The 21,806-nt window shown below is 38.8% G+C and overlaps 1 protein-coding gene across 1 annotated transcript; it reads right to left on the reverse strand.

The window, feature by feature from the left end:
- Positions 1-6,634: 6,634 nt before the first annotated feature.
- PDK4 (pyruvate dehydrogenase kinase 4) lies at positions 6,635-20,901 on the reverse strand. Its single transcript, XM_004767845.3, has 11 exons — positions 20,524-20,901; positions 19,212-19,353; positions 17,584-17,655; positions 16,648-16,832; positions 16,402-16,488; positions 15,868-15,945; positions 13,842-13,918; positions 11,621-11,719; positions 11,083-11,193; positions 10,665-10,778; positions 6,635-8,847 (listed from the first exon to the last, which is right to left on the reverse strand). The coding sequence occupies exons 1-11, from the start codon at positions 20,651-20,653 to the stop codon at positions 8,704-8,706; spliced, it is 1,239 nt and encodes a 412-aa protein (XP_004767902.1). The 5' UTR covers positions 20,654-20,901; the 3' UTR covers positions 6,635-8,703.
- Between the last annotated feature and the right edge of the window lie 905 nt (positions 20,902-21,806).

Below are 21,806 nucleotides of genomic sequence, written 5' to 3' on the forward strand. Positions count from 1 at the left end.
ACTCTAGACTTGGGAAGTTATCCTTTGTACCCGCACGGTGGATGTATGTATGGGATGTATGGGGATGTATGTGGATGCACTGCTACGTATAGTTATTGTACCAGCTGAAAACGGACAAGATATCTGAAAGGATTCAGTAACTTTCTGATCAGAAATTTGTCCAAGTCAGAAGAGGATATTCAGAACCTGGTAGGAGTTTTTAGGCCTTCCCCCCTAAGCTAAATATACGCAGAGAGTGTATCTTTCTTTCCTCGACTGTGGTATTGGCCTGGAAAGAGAGTGCCATTCATCTGTATCCCCAGGCCATTGGGGAGCGGAGGGGGTGGGTAACTTTTCAGACTGCCCCAGTGCTGGAGACCCTCTGGTCTGTTTCCCCATCTCTTGTTAATAGCCTCAAATTTGAGGAACTTTCTGTCCAGGCTCTGTGGAAAAAAAAAGAGAGAGAGAGAGAGCAAGAGAGAGAATGGACATAAGGTAAAGGTAGAGAATAAAATTTAAGTGGTTGATAGATGCTTAAAATCTCAGTGGCCTCATGTCTATCACTTTTCCAGTGTCACTTTTCCCTTGCCCATTGTAGCGTCTTAAAAGCTTTAAATGCATGTTTGTAGCTGCCAGCCATTAAGCAAATGATCTCCCTAAGACCAGAACATCCAAAAGGAGACAAAGAGAATGACCGACAAAAAATTGGGAGCCTGATGTCCTGGCCTATGAATACTATAGAGGTTTATTCAGCTTCCCACCCTCTCCAATTTTTCTGTTTTCTATCAAATCCATTCTACACAATGTAGCACCAAGCAATTAAAAACAAAACAAAACAAAACAAAAAACAAAACCTCTTCACTGTAGAGAACCTACTGGACGCTTGGTGGCTGAGGAGATGGGGTAACTGAGTGATGGGCATTACGGAGGGCGCTTTATGTAATGAGCCCTGGGTGTTATTTGCAACTGACGGAACACTAGATTCTACTCCAGAAACTAATACTCCACTCTGTGTGAACTAACTTGAATTTAAATTAGATCTCAAAAGAAAAAAATAAGTAAAAACAAATAAAAACGACAACCGGAAATCACGCCACTATTTTTTAATGTAATCTCTACCCGCAGTGTGGGGCTCAACCTCAAGATCAAGATTTGCATGGTCTACCTAGTGAGCCAGCCAGGCACCTGCCAGATCGTAAAAGAAAGGTTCAAGGCTGACCAGACACTTTATGGTTTGGTCTCTACTTACGTCTCCCAATTCATTACCAATTTCGGGCACAGCACCGGCTTTTCTTTCACTGAAACCACCTTCCAGTTATCTGCCTTAATCATTCCACCAGCTGAACCCCCACCCCACCACCAGCCCTGTCTTTTGCGTGACTAACTTCCTCTCCATGCCTCAGACCAAATGTCACTCTTCAGGGTTGTCGTCCACGATCCGCCCCTCCCTCACTAAGCATGGACTAGGTCTCATTTCCCCCTTCCACAGCCCTCTGAATGTCTCATTTGTGCTGGTCACCAGCCTCACAATTGGCAGGAAGTGAATATTTTTATGTTTCTGCATAATTAGAGTTTTCGGGCAGATTTTTCTGAGGAATGGGTTAAAGGAAAGATTTTGAAACTTAAGATAGTAAGAAGCTCGCCTCCCTGGAGTTCTCTGTTTATTTCAAGGGATGCTAAGATCCTGAGGCATGAAGACGGTCCAAGAGTGCTCTTGGAATGAGATCCTTGTATGGAGCTCATTTCAGAGAAACAGTGTCTTCTATCTTCCTGGAAACGTTCATTTACATTCCAAAGGGTAAAAACTCAGGATGCTTTCTGTTCTCTCCTGAAGGAGAGTTTGTGTACTTGAGGGAGCAGAGAGTTTTTTCACAGACTTAGGAAGAGAGGGCGGGGGTGGGTGGGCAGCCATCCCTCTTCTACAAAACTCTCAGATTCTTTTGGGGCTCTTCACTTACAGAATAAACTCCAGCAGATATAATACGATATCTGGCTCTCATTGTATCAACCTTGGAAGGGGGAAATTCTGGGGCTAGAAAACCCGTGCAGTTTTGTTTTTTGTTTGTTTTTTTAATGTAAGTAAACACAGATAGTTTTTCTCTGTTCCAGAAATCTTGTCTCCAACTCCCCAGATAATATTAATAAATAGAGATATTAAAACAGATCAAAATATTTACAAATTTAACTTCTATGTTTCAAAAATGGACTATAATGTCCTTGCATGTAGAGATCCTTGAGATTCATTACGGTATTCCTAGTGCCTGGTGGTATGTGGTGCTTAAGAAATCTTTGTTGATTGCTCATTGAGTAAGTAAGTGAATTGCCTCAATGCCTGAAGAATGATTCAGCATCATTCAGTAGACAGGACAGCTGGTCTAATAGGCCAAAGCGCGCGATGCCTGGACAAGTAGGTAAGGGCTTCCGGTCACATGGTCTGAAGGAATCCAGAGGCTTGCATCTGGTCACTAGTCTCAGTGCTGATGAGACCAGTGGCAGTGTCCCGTTACCAGATAGATTAGTTTTGGGTTACTCATTCATACAGCCTTGGACATCATTCTGACTTGTTACTCTCCTGGATACATTCCTCACAGAAGAACTATTTCTTCAGAGCAAAGGCTCTGGACTATCCACTGCCTTGAATCAAATCCCAGCTCTGTCCCTTGACAGGGGCAACTTACTGGACTTCTCTGTGGCTCAATTTTATATCTGTAGAATGGGCAGTATAAGAATATCACCCATTGGGGGAAAAAAAGGAATATCACCCATGTTGTGAGGTTAGAGGAGTCCATTTATACATAAGAGTTAATAATATAATGGGTTGTTGTGAGGGAGAAGATGGATTAATTAACATAAAAGCCTTAGAAAAATACCTGCCACCTAATAAGTTCTACAATTCTTTTTTTTTTTTTTTTTTTTTTTTTTTTGCCCATGTAGTATTCAATTTAGAAAGGGTTCAGAGAGAGAAGGAAAAAAGTACAGTGGATAGGAAAAAAATTTTGGCCAGTGAAAAATATAGTTTAAAAGATCAAGTCAACGTTTTAACCTATAGATTCTTTGATTAAGAAATCATTTCTTCAGGTTCAGTGGCAAGTTTTATCCCACAAACTATCCCCAGAGTAGTGCATGGTAAGTGAAATCCTGCCTGGAACAATCTGGATTGTGTAGAAATAAGAATCACATCTGAGTTATACAGAGACAGGATCTATTTTTTAGTTACAAAGAACTATTGTCAAACACTCTAAGAAAAAAAAAAAAAAAAGCAGGAAAACATTCTCTACTTTCCATCCAGCCAGAGAACTGTTTTCAAAGGCTCTTTGAAAACTATGTTTAGTGTTTGTTTTTATTATCATTTGGAGGTCTGCTTTCACAAGATGAAATATAATATTTAGTAGGGGAAAGAGGCTGCCTCAGGAACATCTGAAGACTGATTGTTACTTTAATAGCTCAAGTCTCTTTTTATCCACTCGATAAACAATTACTGAGAGTATGCTTTGGGCAAAGTGTGCGTTAAGCCGTCTATGTGTTTATTGATAATGTGCAGCAAGCCAGCTTCTGCCCCATATTCAGGGAGGGGCAGCCTTGTGCCATGATCGCAAAGGGACCTGAAAGGGTTAATAGACCTCGTTAGGTAACACATGGCACCACCATCCACCCGGTTTTTGGTTGGACAGCATTACAAAGAGGTCAAGGTCTCCATTTGATCCCTGCCTGAAGAGGTTTCAGTCTAGCTCAGCAGTTTTGAGTCACAAAGCATACTTTGGTCTAACAACCTAACTCCGGGGTCATAATCAGGCAATAGGGTATATGGCAAATGTGTTACTATCATTGATATTGTGGGTTCGCACTCCAGGACTTTGTATCAGAAAGACGGTACTTTATTGCTATCAACTCCTTTGTAAAGAAATAGGTAAAGAGAATTGCCTAAGAACACGGTATGAGGCTTTTATTTTTGTTTTCAAGTTTTTATTTTATTTCCAGATCACAAATTTGTAATTTCAAACAAATGTTGTTATCCTTTAAAATGAGTTTAAAAGAAAAAGACTGAATTAAGGGCAGTTCTACCAGCTGTCAAAGTATATTTTGGGGCTAGAAAAACATTAAAAGGCATAGCTTTAATGGAATCGATTAAAAAAAAAACCTCAAGACTTTCCTATTCGATATGTTATTTGTCTTATATATTAAAACACCCTTTTACATTTATGAAAAGAATATGCTAATAAATAATTCCTAGCTATATTGCATTATTCGACAACCAGTCCCGAGTTATTTTCATTACATTAAATGGTAGCAGTAAACATGAAAATGATGTCTCATAACGCATTGATAAACTTTATCATTTTCTTGCTGAATTTATCACTGAGACAGCTCATATCTATTTCACATCATTTAGTAGATTCAACGTGTTTTCAAGGCTACTGACATTTCTGTTGGTTTTGAGTGGCTTTTAATGTTTATTTGCACTTGGGTAGGAATTGAAAAATCTCATTAAAAGACAGTCGTTCATTTCCGTTAAGGGGCCATGAAATATGGATGTTAATATTTTTTCATCTGAGTCCAAGGTGAACATGAAGAAACAGTACTCATAGATCTGAAACCCTGACCCATTTGCTCAAGAAATTTCCTTAGTAGTAATAACTTTTCCCTGTTATTTCATTTCTTTTGAAATATGTGATAATTTCCAATGACAGAGAGCACCAACAGAGTGACATTAAACAAAGATCAGATGCAATTTAACTTGCAACTTGGAGACGTATTCCAGAGGTTCTGCAGTGTTGTAAAACTTCTTGAATACCATTTAAAGCATAAAGTTGTATAAGATTTGATGTACACTTTTTTTTAAAGATTTTATTTATTTATTTGATAGACAGAAACCACAAGTAGTCAGAGAGGCAGGCAGGGAGAGAGGAGGAAGCAGGCTCCCCAATGAGCAGAGAGCCCGATGTGGGGCTCGATCCCAGGACCCTGAGACCATGACCTGAGCCGAAGGCAGAGGCTTTAACCCACTGAGCCACCCAAATGCCCCTATACATTGTTTTTAACACAGAGGTCCAATCTCCCCTTAAATGCAGAGAGGCTGTCCTTATAGGCAGTAGTTGATTTATGTGTTTATTCATCTCTTTGTCCAGTGAATGTTTATGGACTGCCCAAATAACTGTGATTTAAGATAAAAAGTGAAAAATCAGAAAGAGAGATATGGGCAAAACATTATTGGAAATCAAAACCTGACTGCTTTCAGTGTTCATGGCAGGGGGTTTAGGGATTTCTTGGCCAAAATCCTGTGAAATTATGAAAGTCCCTCAATTCTTTCCCCAGGCCAGATTAAAGTGATCGGCAAAGTTCATGTACATTTGATGTGTTGGTACACAGCTAAGGGTAAGTACACTACTTGGAAGCAGAGCCGAGAGTGAAGGAATTATTAAGGTCAATGCCCAAGCTACTAGCTCTCAAAGATCTCTCTGCATATGTCATTGTAGTTAAGATCAAATGTTTTTGCCATTTCTAGTCAAATTTGAAATTTGGGAGAAATGGTATAAAGATGGTTTGATGAAAATTTAGCCAACTTTGTTTTACTCAAAAATTAGTATCCTTTGACTTGAGTCAAAAAGATGTGTGTGTGTGTGTGTGCGCGCGCGTGCACGCATATATGGGAAATTGTGGGATTTAAAGTCTTACAGTTTTTATGGAAATGTGGATGGAGGTTCTGAGCCTTGTGTAGTGCATGAACTGTCTATCATCCAAGCAGCTTAATCCAAGGACACTGTACAGCTAAGTTCTGTGTGTGTATGTGTGTGTACGTGTTTGCATGCGCCTGTGTGATGTGCTTTCTTAAGTCACATGGTGCTACACTTCTCTGACAGAAGAAATGAAGGCAGTCAAGCAGAGTGTCATGATATAGTGTATCTTTACGTTCTTTAGGTCTAATGCCTTAGCTTAATGGCATTTCTGATTCAAATATGCTTACTCTGACAAAATTTAGAATTTAGTTATGACGAATCCATTCCACTAATTTTCTTCTCTTTCTTTCCTTCCTCTCTCTTTTGTTCTTTCTTTCCTCTCTCCCCTCTCCCTCTTTTTCTTTTTTATTTACAGAACTTTGCCAATAAGGGCATTATGAAGGTAGACAAAGGATGCTATCTAAAGATAAAGTAGGATTAAATTAGTGAAGAAAGACAACATAAAGATTAATTCAGTAATTTCTATCTTTTTTCAGATATTTTCTATCTTATTCAGATATTTAATCCAGAAGTTGTTTGGGAACCTAAATTATCTAGGTAATTATTTTGGTACTTTATTTATTACGTAATTACAGTCACCAAGTGGAATTTTAAGTTTACAAAAAAAAAAAAGCATAATATGTACATGGCAAAAACGATTATTGAATATATTCAATGCATTCATGTAATAAACGCACTATGTATTATGTGCAACTGGGGCATACATGAGAAGCAAAAGACAATCAGAAATTTGTGGACTTCTATAAAGTACTTATCTTTTAGTTTAAAAATCAAAATTTTAAGTTGCTTTCAATACTTTTAAAAGGCTATCCCCAATATAGAGATGAATTAGATTTGAGTGCAAAATGAAGAAAATCTTTACCTCAAATGTTTCTTAGTATTTTGCCATCTATTTGAGAAACAAATTTCAAAAGACGATGTTTACTGTTATAATAAAAATATTTATTATAAAAATGATTACATCTTTCTGTACATAGAGACAAAAACACAGTTTATACATCAGTAACTTAAGTGGGCCTGAACATTCAGTATCCATCTGCTAGAATCCTAAAGCACTTCTGCAGATTTCACAAATACCAATACAATTTCTCTCTTACAGAATTCTATTTACAGTTTGTTATTGTGATATGAACATTTCTTCTCTAATATTTTAAAGATAATTCACAGTGTTGGGGTTAATTCCTTAATCAACTGCTTTAAATCTTTGGTAAATACAAGTATATACGTGCAAAATGTTTAAGCTCAGTAAAAAGTCAAATGACCTATTGCAAGAAATTTTATGTAATCGATAAATGCATGAGCCAGAGTCCCACCATCAAGAAAAGTCACTCTCTGGGACTTCTCGTGATAAAGTCTGACATAAGCAGCAAATCATTTGAGGCCTCTATGGCCACGACCAGAAGCACCACAATTCTAGGTCACAACAAAATTAAACACAGATGTTAAATTCAACATATACAAAGAGGACTGATTCTTTTGCAATGCAGAAAATTCTAGTTTGGTTTTTTTTTTTCTATATCCTGGTTGACACATCAGTTGGATACGGATGAGCTTATTTAATCTCATGAAAGCCTATTATGTTGCAAAAGTGAGAGACCCATTTAAAAAAGCCATTCTGTTCTGGGAAACATCAATTCATCCTCTTGCCAGTAACTTATCTAATGAAAATATAGACAATTTCTTGAAATACTTTGTAGGGGAAAAAGCAAGATGCCTGCCCTCTGTTTCCTTCCTTCCTTCCTTCCTCCTGTCCTTCATTCTGTGAGAATTATGTGCTAGACAGGCCTGTCCACCTGCCTATTATACTTGAAGTCCCCCAAAGTTCCATATGCGTTACAACTTCCAGTTATCAGTCCTCAGTCTCAAAGATCCAAATGAAAGCCTCCTGGCATGAAAACCTCTTACTCTCAGGCTATTTGTTAAAACTGTCCCAAGAGGTATTTAAATTCAAATGTTCTTGAGCCATTTGATAATTAGGAGTTTTTTATACAGACATGTTAATGCAGGAGTGTAAAGAATATAATTACACATATCCAAAATATACCTTTTTAAGCCTAGAAAGGGGATGACATCATTGGACTACCACCATTGCAGGGGAGACAACAGACCCTCCTACTGAGTTAGGTCCTGAATGCATGATTTCTTTCCCTAACATTGGTTTTTCCAACCCACCATCTCATTTATAAACAAAGCAAGGCGAGAGATAATTTTGTTATCACTTTGGCAATTCTTCTTCCCCTCCAACCACCAACATCCTGAATTCAGTGCCTATTTTAAAACTCACCCAAGACTAGGCAGGCACCTGCAATAAGTGTTCACTTATGACATGAAATGTGAACAGGAGAGCAGCCTAATGAAGACACAGTATTTATCAGAAGAGGCTTTCTTCTGAATTTCTACACAGGCCGGATGCCTTGGCTGCAACTTTGAATAAAGTGTTCCGACTCATTCTTCTTCGTTCAAATAACATACAAAGTAAATGTTACTTAGTCACCAGCTTTTCCTCCCCAGAGAACATAGAAACGCAGGAAAAGTACCGTTACATACATTTCTAATGACTTAGAGTAAACTAAGCCCCAACCCTTTGATGGCAGGGAAATATTGGCATAGTGACACCTGATATGCAATAAATACCAACATCTTATGCCATCAACAGCAGGCCTAAAATAGCAGTCTACTGCAAGTGCCAGCTTCTATCGCCACTTTGCTTGCATTCCCATCCTTGTTGACAAAGACAGGGCAAACTGAGGCCTTTCCTGCTTCAGGATTTGATATAAGCTCGTATGTCGGGCCAGGCTGAAAGAATAACGCCTACGTTACACTATCCTAGGTCTGAGAAACAGGCTTTGTTCCTCTTTGCCCCACTGTTCTGATCAGCGGGGTTTTGTGCTTTTGTTTCTGAGGAAACGAGAGCTCACACGCAAGCATTCCGGAAGCAGCACTGGCGTAGACCCACTTTGATCCCGTAAAGTGTCCCGAGCGACTCTCTTCACAGAGCCACTTTCTCCTTTGCCAAGTTCTTTGGTTCCTTGCTTGGGATACACCAGTCGTCAGCCTCGATGCTCATCTGATAGTGTTTGAAGGCTGATTTGTTAAAGACTGGGAGTTTTTCTACGGATTCTGAAGATAAAGCCTAAAAGAAGAAGGGAAAGAAAAGTAAACTCAAAGAAATTATTCGTGGCACAATTTGTACCACGAAGTGATTATTCAAAATAAATCCAGAGGTAAGTGTTCAAACATTCAAATACATTCCTTTAGTTGATTCAGTTAGTAAGAGCACACCATAGCTCACAGTCTGCTGGGCAGGGTATAAAAGAAAACGAAAAAAGTAAATATTATTTCCATCCTCTAGGTGCCAAAATAATATATACATAGTTATAAATTGGGGAACAGAATTTGTCTCCAATATTTACACCTGTCCCTTGTTCGGATATTGCTGATGTGATAGAACTGAATAGCAAAGCTATTATTTCTTTACAAAAACTTTTCTTTTGTATCTGTGATGAAGAGTCCTAATCTGATACTATTAATTTATTAAAATCTGATACTATAACTCTATCATCTCTTAATCTTTCCCAGTACTTTGAAGACTTCTCATTTAAGAAATGAATACAGTAACTACTTCAGACAGTCAAAGGCCTCTCAGCACATAATTCCCTGGCACAAAATGGGAACCCACAAGTTTAATGTTTTAGTTACTAATATCTGTAAATACATTTTCAGTCAAAACTGCTGGAAAACAATGAACAAATCAGGACAGTGACCTTAACGAATACACCGAGGCTTTATCAGAAATAGAAAAAACAAGTGCCAAGTTTTAAAGTTTAATCAGGAAATGCCAGACATCCCAGTAACAGCTCGTGAGCAGTTAGCTTTTCTTCCCTGGATTTCTAATAAGGTCAACTTAAGGTCTTGAGTATCTTGGTATCAGCTGTTTTCTCGGCTGGAACATTATTAGCATATATTTCCCATGAGTTTAAGTAAAACAAAGGCACAGCTATTCTCACAGATGCCAAAAGGCATTGGTTTAAGAAATTCATATGAGGATGTCCTCACTTGGAGATTAATATGCTTCTTGAGAAAAAATTTTGCTTCACTTAAAGCAGGTAGCCAGGTCCCACTTCTAACTGGTAAGTTACCATATTAAATACTAATGAGTAAATCTACACATACCAAACAGAAAATAAAATGACATGTGGTTGTTATTTGCATTAACTCAGTTTGAGGTATTCACACTGTGGAGCGTGGAACTCAGGACCTTAAGAGCAACATTGCTTTCAGAAATATTGTTTTGAGGCACCGGGGTGGCTTAGTCAGTGGGGCGTCTGACTCTTTTTTTTTTTTTTTTAAAGATTTTATTTATTTACTCATGAGAGACAGAGAGAGAGAGAGAGACAGAGAGAGACAGAGAGAGAGGCAGGCAGGCAGAGAGGGAGGGAAGCCTGATGAGGGACTCGATCTCAGGACTCTGGGATCATAACCTGAGCCAAAGGTAGATGTTTATTATTATTATTATTATTTTAAAAGATTTTATTTATTTATTTGACAGACAGAAATCACAAGTAGGCAGAGAGACAGAGGGAAGGAGGCCCTGCTGAGCAAAGAGCCTGATATGGGGCTCGATCCTAGAACTCTGGGAGTCATGACCTGAGCCGAAGGCAGTGGCTTTAACCCACTGAGCCACCCAGGTGCCCCTATTATTTTTTTTCAAAGGCAGATGTTTAATCATCTGAGCCACCTGGCGAAAGCGTCCGACTCTTGATTTCAGCTCAGGTCCTGATCTCGGACTCATGAGGCGAAGTCCCGGGCTTCACCCTCACTGAGGAGTCCACTTGAGCTCTTCCTCTCCCCTTCTGCCCCTTCCCCATCTCTCCCTCTCTCAAACAAACAAACACATGAAGTCTTTACAAAAATAGAAATATGATTGTTTCTACTGAATTGAAAGGATACCTTTAAGTAGATGATGGCGTCGGTTCCATATCCCGACATAGAGTAGAGATTCAGATCTCCTTGAAAGTACTTGGCATAGAGACGAGAAATTGGCAAGCCGTAACCAAAACCAGCCTAGAGGGAAAAGATCAATTATTGGCAAAGAAGAGGACATACTCGTGGAAACGCAAAACATAGGCAAGAGTTATTAGCCTCCTTGCTACTGATGTTCTAGAGCCAAGGTAAGTGATTTCTGCTTCCAATCAGAGACCTCCGGTAAATTGTTTCACCTTCTTCAGCTTGATTTCTCCTGCTTTCTCCTATCCCCCATGCCGAATTTAACTAAATTGACTAACTTGCCTAAATACTTCCTTGTAATCCTTGCTCTGCATTTCGGACTAGGTGGCTGGGATGAATGTAGCCGTGTAACTGGTCTTACCAGAGGAGCATTGCGGGAATTATCCATCACGGGGGTCGGTGCGGTAGAGTACGTATAACTAAAGAGACGGTCAATGATCCTCAGGGGAACGCCACCTCCTCTGTCCGAAATCTTAAACAAACAAACCAAAGCTTCGCGTGAAAAACAAGATGCATTTGTCCATCTAAAAAAGTTTTTCCTTTATTTAAAAAGGTCATTATGGTCTATGTACACCATAGACTTTGATCTGCTGCTCAAAGCAGATCACTTTACTATTATTGACACTTTTCCGTTCTCTCAAGAGAGACTCCAGGTACACCTGGGTGGCTCAGTGGGTTAAAGCCTCTGCCTTCGGCTGGGGCCACGATCCGGATTGAGCCCCACATCAGGCTCTCTGCTCAGCAGGGAGCCTGCTTCTCCCCCAACCCTACCTCCCGGCCTACTTGTGATCTTTTTTAAAAGATTTTATTTTTTTATTTATTATGTGTCAAATAAATAAAATCTTTAAAAAAGAGAGAGAGAGAGAGAGAGACTCCAACGAACAACAGAAAATGGTTACCTTGATTGTCAGATCTTCTTTTCCCAAGACCACAGTCACTTCAATTGGCGTAAGGGAAGGCCAGTTTTCCTGGTGTTCCACGGTTGCCCTCATTGCATTCTAAAGAAATCAAAACCATAAGGAATTCAATGGCAGAAGAATGAGAAACAATAAATAACTGTTTTTTATGTTTAAAATAAAAGCGGCACAGAGGGTAATTCAAAGTTCCTATTTTTTTTTTAAGTTAGTAGTAAAACAGCTCTGTAAATAGCCATTTATGAATGTGTCATGCAGGATATATAATGAAAAATATTCATTTACCATGTAATATAGCTCCTGGGAGTAATGTCTAATGGAAAAACAATTCTGCTAGCTGTCAAGTTCTTATTTGTAAGCTTAATTTAAATGTAGAAATTGGTTTTTATAGTCCATTTCCTGGCTCTCTCTTTTCTGTCTTTCCATTACATTTTACATCCAAGCACCAAAGACTATTACATAACAAATGAACAGTGAATCATTGAACCAATTTATTGGCTTTTATAAAACTTGCTGGGAAAGGTTGTTACTATTTAAAAGGATAGTAAATAATTCTAAATTAAATTTCAATTTGCATTTGATTATCATCTTAACTTTTACCAATGATGGCAAAACAACTCTAAGAGCTGGACCATTCAATTTAAAAATGAATGAAATCAAGGCAAAAAGTATCTTGTGTCCTTTAACAGAGAAGAAACTCAAACAAGTTTGCAGACAACTGGATAGGTCTCATACAGATTAAGTTTTGGTTTATGTCACCCATTTTCCTCTCTATCCTCCTTGTGGTACATTATCTGTTTTCTGGTTTCTATATAATACTGAGTTCTTTTTTGTAATTTTTAAAATTTTTTAAAAAAGATTTTATTTATTCATATGACAGACAGGGATCACAAGTAAGCAGAGAGGCAGGCAGACAGAGAGGGGGAAGCAGGCCCCCGAAGAGCAGAGAGCCCGATGGAATGCGGGACTTGATCCCAGGACCCTGGGATCATGACCTGAGCCGAAGGCAGAGACCTTAACCCACTAAGCCACCCAGGTGCCCCTCTATATAATACTAAGTTCTAATCATTAGCTGAAGTAAAAGAAAATAGATCAGAATGTCTGAGGTACAATCAATACCTCATTACACTAACATTAGAATAAAGTAAGAAACAATAAATTCTGAGAAAAGCTATGTCAGAATTAGAGGCAAATTTCACTTTTTTTAAGGCTTCCTCCTCAAGGAGTCCAGGAGATTCATGGAAAGCATCATAAAGCTTAGGGTGTTTTTTTCTTTTCTTTCTTTTTTTTTTTTTTGGTGTAAATAAAGTTTTAGCTTTGTCTTAGAACCCAGGACAGGATTTGATTCTTGGTACCTGGCTACCTCAGACCAGTAACATTCACATCCTTGGTGAGCCTGTTAGAAATGCAAATTCTCAGATGTACAGAATCAGAATCTCTGGACCAGTGCCTAAGAATCTATGTTTAAAGAAGCCCTCCAGGGACGTCTGGGGGCTCAGTTGTTAAGCGTCTGCCTTCAGCTCAGATCATGATCTCAGAGTCCTGGGATCGAGCCCCGCCCCCATGGGGGCTCCCTGCTGGGAGGGAAGCCTGCTTCTCCCTCTCCCACTCCCCCTGCTTGTGTTCCCTCTCTCACTGTCTCTCTGTCAAATAACAAATAAAATCTTCAAAAAAAAAAAAGAAAGAAAGAAGGAAGACCTCCAGGTGATTCCAATGCATACCGAAGTCTGAGAAGCACTGTCCTATCATCTTGCAATGGAAAGTGTGCATCACCCGTCAGCTTATTACAAATTCTAAACCCCAGGCCCCAGCCTAGTGCCACTGAATCAGAATTTCAAGGAAACCCCAGATGATTCATAGGTACATTAAAGTCGATCATGGAGGGAACTGACTGCCCCCACCGCCGACCTTCCTTAACAATTGCATGTATGACTAGTGCTTTGTTGGACACTTGAAAAAATAATAAGAACAGGGAGCACAAAGACATCGTGAGTCCTATCATGTGTTCTCCAGTACGTGTGGAGGCTCTGCTGAACGGCGGGGTCCCTTTCAAACATTAACTGCGGCTCCTTTCTGTTCGGAGCCCTGAAGCATGTTTGGGAGAAGATAGTGAGGCTCCCACTCAGTGGGAAACAATAAAGGAAATAAAAAGGTAACCAGGGAATTAAAAACAAAACAAGATTGCAATTATTTGGAAGTGTCATACCTTGAATAGTTCAAAGAGCATATGATGAAGGTGAGAAGGTACATAAACAATGTGAATTGGTTCGCCTGGAGATTTTCCTAGAAAAAAATTAAAACTCATTTAGAACTGGTGAACAAGTATTTCAGGAAGACAAACTTCTGTATCTATTTGATTAATAGAGACTCCTTACTCCCAAGATTAGAATATCCCCCATCTTCCTGTACTACCTTAGAACCTTCTAGGATCTGTCCTAGAACTTCCCTCTTAAACAGTGAACACAGCTGGCTTATTTTCAAAATGCTATCACAGTGCTGCCTTGTGCTCTATCATTAATTTCTGCATTTCTCTACAAATGTATGAGGTCAGATGAAGTGCATGACAAGAGTGCTCTAAATTAGGTCATGTGAACTATTTGTTTCTGCTTTCAAAACTTTCAGACTGTACTATTTCAGAGTTAAAATCACCATTTTAAGAAAGAAAAAAATTCACATAGCCACAGTATAATACTAAAATTAATGTTAACTAAAATTTTCATATTTTATGGGAAAATAACACATTTGATTATTCTTCCTTTATATCACCCAAACATTAAATCTTACAGGCTAAATATACTTACATTTTACTGAGAGGCAAAAGAAAACAGAGAAACAAAAACCTCTTAATACTGTTTGAGAAGAAAAATCAAAGTATTATTCTTTGGTGTCCCAGGCCCTGGCCAAGTTTGAATCAGAAAACAGAAGGCCTGGCACAATTCCCTCTTTATTTTATCAAACAGTTCAAGCAGTTTATCTACACATATTATGCAACAATGCTGTTAATGCTTAGAGATATTTTTCAACCTTTATTTGTATTCCTATTTTTAATTTAGCAATCAATTACATGTCCATATAACCCAATCCATGAGTTAGAGTTGGGGTACTTTAAATGTGAGCAACTTAATTTTAACTGTCTTGCTCTGAGAAGCACTACAGGATACAATAAAAACGGTGCCCTGCATTCGTTATATTATCACTTCAGTGTGGGAAGACCCTCTCTTCTCAGGTACCCTAGAGCTGAAGCCACTGAGTTATGCTCTGCTTTCAAAAGAGTGGTGTACACTTATAGTGCACTTAATTTTTTTGGTAATTTGAAAACCTTTTTAAAAGAACTTTTATTTATTTTTTTTTTAAATATTTTATTTATTTATTTGACAGAGAGAGATCACAAGTAGGCAGAGAGGCAGGCAGAGAGAGAGAGAGAGAGGAGGAAGCAGGCTCCCTGCCGAGCAGAGAGCCCGATGCGGGACTCGATCCCAGGACCCCGAGATCATGACCTGAGCCGAAGGCAGCGGCTTAACCCACTGAGCCACCCAGGCGCCCCTAAAAGAACTTTTAACATGAGATCTACCTTCTTAACTACCTAAGTATACAATATAGTATTGTTAATTGTAGGCATAATGTTGTTCCGTGGATTCCTAGAACTTATTCATCTTGCATAACTGAAATTTTATACTCATTAAATAGCAACTCCCCTCTACCCCAGCCCCCAGCTTCTGGCAACCACCCTTCTACTTTCTGCCTCTCTGAATTTAACTATTTTACATACTTCAGGTAAGTGGGACCACACAGTATTTGTCCATGACTGGCTTATTTCTTACAGTACAATTTAAAGTATTTTTGTTTCTAGGTCTGATGAGTAACTTCTCCAGGAGGATATTTCCATTACCAATTGGTTCCTCCTATTTCTGGCCTCCCTGACTCCCATATTTTGCAATAAGCTCTCTTTCTTTGATCTAAGATACTGAAACTAGGTTGCTACTTTAAATTTTAAATTATTTGTTCAAACCATTCCGTTTTATGAATCAACATTAACAACTGAATATACTCAATTGGAGCTTTCCAACTGAGATGAAGAGAACTTTGGCTTCAAAAGAGAAGTGTACAAATTCTAGAGAATTTCAGAAGGGAGAAAAGGAACACAAAAGTTGCTTTGTATTTACAAGAAGTAAATCATACTGGGAGAACAGTGACTTTCCCATAGATTAAAATATGGTTTATTTGTAGCTTACCATTTACTTGTGTGAGCTTTAATTCTGGAGATGTTAAATAATACTGGTCACAAAGCATCTTTGAACACTCAAAGGCATCTGAAATAGAAGGTTTTTTTCATAATGATGAAACGAATTTATGCCAAGTAAAATTTTCACATGATCTTCAATGCATGTATTACCCTTAGTCTAGAATATTCATTGAGAGTACAGGTTTCTATATATGAAAAAAAAAACCTTTAATACTTTATTGAAGAAAAAATGAAGATAGTGTTGAAGTTATAGCTGTGGCAATAGGAATACGCACAATTCAGATATTGGATACAATATATAAGAATATGGCACATTAACCAGTAATGTTTGAATTTTTATAATTTTATTAATGAATTTTAAACCTCTGGCTCTCAAAAGCAAAGGACCTCCATGACAGTATTTATAAAAATATAAATGTAACACTCCGAATATAAAGTTATTCACAAACTCACTTCAACCAGAGATATGTCAATTCCATAGCGTATATTTTCAATAAGGGAAATGCAGAAATCTAGAGATTACCTTGGACCACGGCTGCCACATCGCAGTTTGGATCAATGCTTCCAATGTGAGTTGGGTTTCCTGTCTGTGAGTCACTAAATAGAAGAACTGTTGAAAAATAAAAACAAAAGATGTTGTTATAAAAATCAGTATAATCATGATTGTTGAAAAAGAACGTGAGCCCCTGAATAATGAAACATTTGGTTGGGGTATGGCTTATATTCCATACCCTTCTCAGTAGGTCATGGCCACAATGAGCTAACTTACTATGCTGGTTCATCAGCATCCGGGTAGAAATACGGTTCATGTAAAATCGATCCAAGAAATACTGAAGATTTTGATTGGTGACTGGGTCAACTGTACAGCCATCTTTATATTCTATGATTCCTTGTGCCATGGTCGGAACTACATTGTGGTGTCTATTTCGAACTTTGATGAGAGTATCTACAAAACTAAGCCAAAACACATTTACAGTTACTGAAAATTCAAATAAGTTTCCTTCACTTATGTGTCTTAGACTACCCCAAAGAAGGCTAAAACTTTTTTAAGTACCCATCTAAAGAAATCAAATGATAAAATGTAAGGTTCTCACTTACAGATTCGACTACAATAGAAAAGATAGTATCACAAACAGATTTTTTTTTTCCTTCTAGCTTAATGTAAAAATATAGGCTTTCTAACTGGTGAATTCATTCTGGGAATTCATTAAGCCTTCTCTTTAAAAAATAATAATTAAAAGATAATTACTATTAAAGAGAATTCTAGAAGGCCACTGTGGAAAAAAACCCTCAAGATTTCTTCTCGGATTTATAAAAAGATTCTTCTTTCCTATTCTTATAGCCAGAAACGATCAGTTACTCTGAAAGATAATGTTCAATCTCCAGTAACAATGACATATATTAATATTATGTAATAGTAAATCCACCTGTGAATCTAATCATCTGACTGAATTTATAGTAAAAATAGATTTCCTCAAAAATAAAAAGTTCCCTGCACTTGCTCAGACTCAGCATCATTTTCAATGCCATCATTCCTCTTCACTTTTAAAAAACCAGCAAGTCAAAACTTGTCATTTGTAAGGGAGAGGCTATTTGTTATTCAGAGTGTAACTCCTTTAATTTATGTCCAAAAAAAAAAAAATCTTAGAACTATGTCTGGAAATAGTCAAAGTTTTAGACAAATATTCAAATGCATAGAACTTACTCTGACAATACTTTCTGGTCCTCTGGGCTTTTCTCATGGAACTCCACCAAATCCATCAGGCTCTGGATATACCTGTAAAGGGACAGTCGTGCTTTAAGTTTTAAACTTGAACAGTCAGATACAAGTAGCTAAATCATCTCAAAATGGTTGCAAAAGAGAAAGTATTATGTTTAAAATTAAAACTTTCCTTCATGACATCTGGAAAACACTGTATCTTAATAAAAAACCAAACAACATCAACAACAAACAAAGCTACTACATTAACACTCAACTTTCTAACTTAAAATTGATATTGCTTCAATCATTCCAGATCAGTAGTCAGCTTTTTGTTTTATCTGGCAAGTGTTTTCTTTTTTTATAGCATTTAGAAAAGAACTTTATAAGGAAGGCTTCATATTTTTCCTGCTATATTCACTCATAGGTGAGTAAAAGTCATGAAAGCATCAGTAAATATTATGGATGATGTGTTTCACATAGTAATTGTTTAATAATCTATATATATTTATTTATAATATATAATACTTATATTTATGTAAGTATAATACTTATTTATATTTATAGTATATATTTATATTTAATTATTATAAATATAATGCTTATTTTATATTTATAGATATATTTATTGATATATTATAAATATAATACTTATATAATATACACAATCATATAATATACATTTATAATATTATAATATATAGAGATTTCTTAAATTAGTAAAGCTGTGTAGTCAGTGAATTAGGGTGAGGCTCTGGTATATATCCGCATTAGTGCATATACTGGTTCCATTCTCTGAAAATTTGTTCTGTTGGGTGATCTACCCTCTCCAAGCCTCAAAATCCTTATCTGTAAAATGCGATGATAATAACTGACAATTATTAAGTGGTGACTGTGTGCCAGGTACTGTTTTAAGTACCTTTTTTTATGGATTATCCCGTTTAATTTCATTCACGTAAACTGTTGAAGCATATACTTTATTTTCCTCAGTAACAGATGGGGGAACTGAGGCATAAAGAATTTAAGATACTTGCGATGAATTCCACAACCGGTTAGAGGTAGAGACAGGATTTGAACCCAAAGCCTGCTGTTAATTAGTTTGTAAGTAACAAAGATTAGATCCTCTAAATAGCCGTCCTTCTGTTTATTTCTAGGATAGGATTCTGTGTGCCATATCAAACTCTGTCTTTTATTATTCAAAATACAGTTATATTGTGAAAAGTATGTACTTTTTCAGGGAAAATGTCTGTTCATAGCTTATAACTGTCCTTATGACAACTCACACTAAATTACAAAAACAGGGGCACCTGGGTGGCTCAGTGGGTTAAAGCCACTGCCTTCCGCTCAGGACATGACTCCCAGAGTTCTGGGATTGAGCCCCATATCAGGCTCTTTGCTCGGCAGGGAGCCTGCTTCCCTCTGTCTCTCTGCCTACTTGTGATCTGTCAAATAAATAAAGAAAATCTTAAAAATAAATAAATAAATACATAAATTACAAAAACATCTTGACATTCTTCAAAATACTTAGTTTCAGGCCTCTCGTTTTCCAATTATGATGCTATTATATTATAAGAATTCCTATACAAATACTTGTCTTAAAAATAGATACTGTTTCGGAATGGTTCACCACTTACCAGCTTTTAACTAATTGCACTGAAGAGGTATTGACTAATCGATCAGGGAGGATATCAATTTCCTTCAGGATATTGGCTAGTCTCACAGGCAATTCTTGCCTCAAAAATGCAAAAGAAGTTCTTTCACATGCATTTTCTGAACCTGTAATAAATAACCTTTATTTAGTTTTGGGGAAAAAGTAGCTCTAAATGATACATTTGAATAGCATTAACTCCCCAATATTGAACCCACACACAAATCATAAAATTAGAGTTTCACCTGCAGTTGGATTACTGTTTAAAGTAAGAAGTATCTCATTTTTCATTGTCTTTTTCTCTACTTTCTTAAAAAAGAAAAGAAAAGAAAAGAAAAAGACCAATATGAGGATTATTGCTTTCTTTTTTTGGAAGAGGATTCACTTCCATGAAGTCAGAATATCCTATAGCTCAGTCGACAGCACAATGTCAACCCCACAACATCGTACAGAGAGTTCTAGATATGAAATTGGAGTAGAGAAATAAAAGGGTGGGTAGGAGTCATGATGTTTCCACATTAGTGGTAGATAATACCACATTTAAATCCTTGAAATATTCCTTATAAGAGCGCAGCAGAGCAGCGCCTGGGTGGCTCAGTGGGTTAAGCCTCTGCCTTCAGGTCAGGTCATGATCTCAGGGTCCTGGTATGGATGGGGCTCTCTTCTCAGCAGGGAGCCTGCTTCCTATCTCTCTCTCTCTGTCTAGTTCTCTGCCTACTTGTGATCTCTCTCTCTCTCTCTCTCTGTCAAATAAATAAATAAAATATTTTTTAAAAAAACACTGCAGAAAGCTTGTAAACATTTTTGGCAGTAATGCAAATATATGGAAAACCATAATGGTAAAGAGACAAAGAAATCTGTTAGCAATGCAGACAGATGTATATACCCCGTAAACAGGTGGCAGGTGGCTAAGGGAGAAAATCTTAATTAATTTGAGGCCACTTCATAACATTAAGAATCCTCCCCCCAAAGTATTCTGCTGTGAAGGAGAGGGATAAAGTTTTTTAAATCACTGCGAAATACTGGCGCAAAGTAAAAAGTATCTTGACTGGAAGCTGTGGATAGAAAGATGAGCTCAAACCATCCAGCATCCGCAGGTGAGCAAGTGGCCCTGAGCTGTAGGCACAAACTGTCAGAAATAAGGCAGATCTAGGAAAGGGCAAGGTGCACTGGCGTCGAGGCTCCAAGGTTCAGCCGGATAACAGACTCCAGCTATTTTAAGCAATGAGCTCCGGGGCTGAAAGTTAAGGAAACTTCCCAACCCCAGCGCCCCCACCCGGCCCTACTTCCCAGCTCACCAAAGTCCAGGAGTTGCTTTATGGACAGCGGGGACGGGCTGTAGCGTGAAAAATGCTCGACCTCGCGGGGCACCAGGCCGGCGCTGCTCAGCGAGCCGGCGCTGCGCATCACGAAGCGGACCGCCTTCATCTTGATGCCCACCCGGCCTGGCTAGCGCAGGGGCTGGCTTAGGGGACGAAGGCTCAGGAAAGCAGAACCTGGGACCGAGCTGGGGCGGTGCGCGTCTGGGCAGGAAGGGCAGGTAGGCTGGCTCGTGCACCCTGCCTGGGCTGAGATCCTGGGGTGCTTCCGAGGGGAGGAGGCCGGCAGTGAGTGTAAGGAGCAGCGAGTGGCTGGAGACTTCAAGTTCCCGTCTGGCCACCCCCGGCCGCCTCCCGTGGTTTTATTTGTTTCCCCGCACGCTCCCCCCAGCTCCAAAGGGGGAGGAGTCACTGGGACTTGGAGACGCGTCCAGAGCTGGGGCCGCGCCAATCAGCTCAGATAAAGAACTTTGGGCCCCGCCCCCCGGGCGCGGGGTCCTGTCGGGGGAGAGATCTGGCACCAGTGCCCGGGACTGTGAGGAGTAAGGGGAAAGGTGGAAGGTGAAGCGGGCATCTGGAGGTATGTAGGCTTAAGATCAGCCGCTGGGACAGGAGTCCGGGACCGCGTGGGCTGGGGGCCCGCCCAGACTCGTCCTTGTTTACAAGCGAGAAGCTGTCTCAATGTCACGCATTCCTGACCAGAAACTATTTCCAAGAATCTGAGCTCCGGGATGTCATTGGCTCTTGCTCAGAGCGGGCTTTTACAGTAGCCAATCAGCGGCGTTCAAAAGTGAGCCCCTGTGCCAGCGGACAGTGAGGGAAATAAATAGCCTGAGGACGGGTTCTGGTGTTTTCTCCAGGAGCGATCTGTACTGCTTGGGAACTGGAAGTTCCTTCTGTCGACACTAAGGCTTCGGTAACTTCCCAAAATATATTTACTTTTTCCTGGTGGCCATACAGGGCCATCAGTTTTTGGGTTTCTCCAGGAAGGCCGTCTCTTCATGAGGTTTAACTCTGTTAATTAAAAACTAAGTTATAAAGGGGTCAATTTGTCGAGTTTAACTCGCCGCCTTCTACCATCAGAGATTTTATTCACTCTGACCTCCTGTGTAGAATGTCCTTAATCCAAATATTTGTCCAAGACATTCTTTTCAGCTCTTAAATGTCTAGCGCAGCCTTCTGCAAGAGGTCTTTCCTGATAGCCTCTCCTCCAATCTTCTTCTAATATTGCCTTTGCCACTTAGGACATGGTATTATAGCTA

The sequence above is a fragment of the Mustela putorius genome, unplaced genomic scaffold, assembly GCF_011764305.1.
Source record: "Mustela putorius furo isolate JIRA1106 unplaced genomic scaffold, ASM1176430v1.1 tig00003845_pilon_pilon_pilon, whole genome shotgun sequence".
Taxonomy (NCBI): domain Eukaryota; kingdom Metazoa; phylum Chordata; class Mammalia; order Carnivora; family Mustelidae; genus Mustela; species Mustela putorius.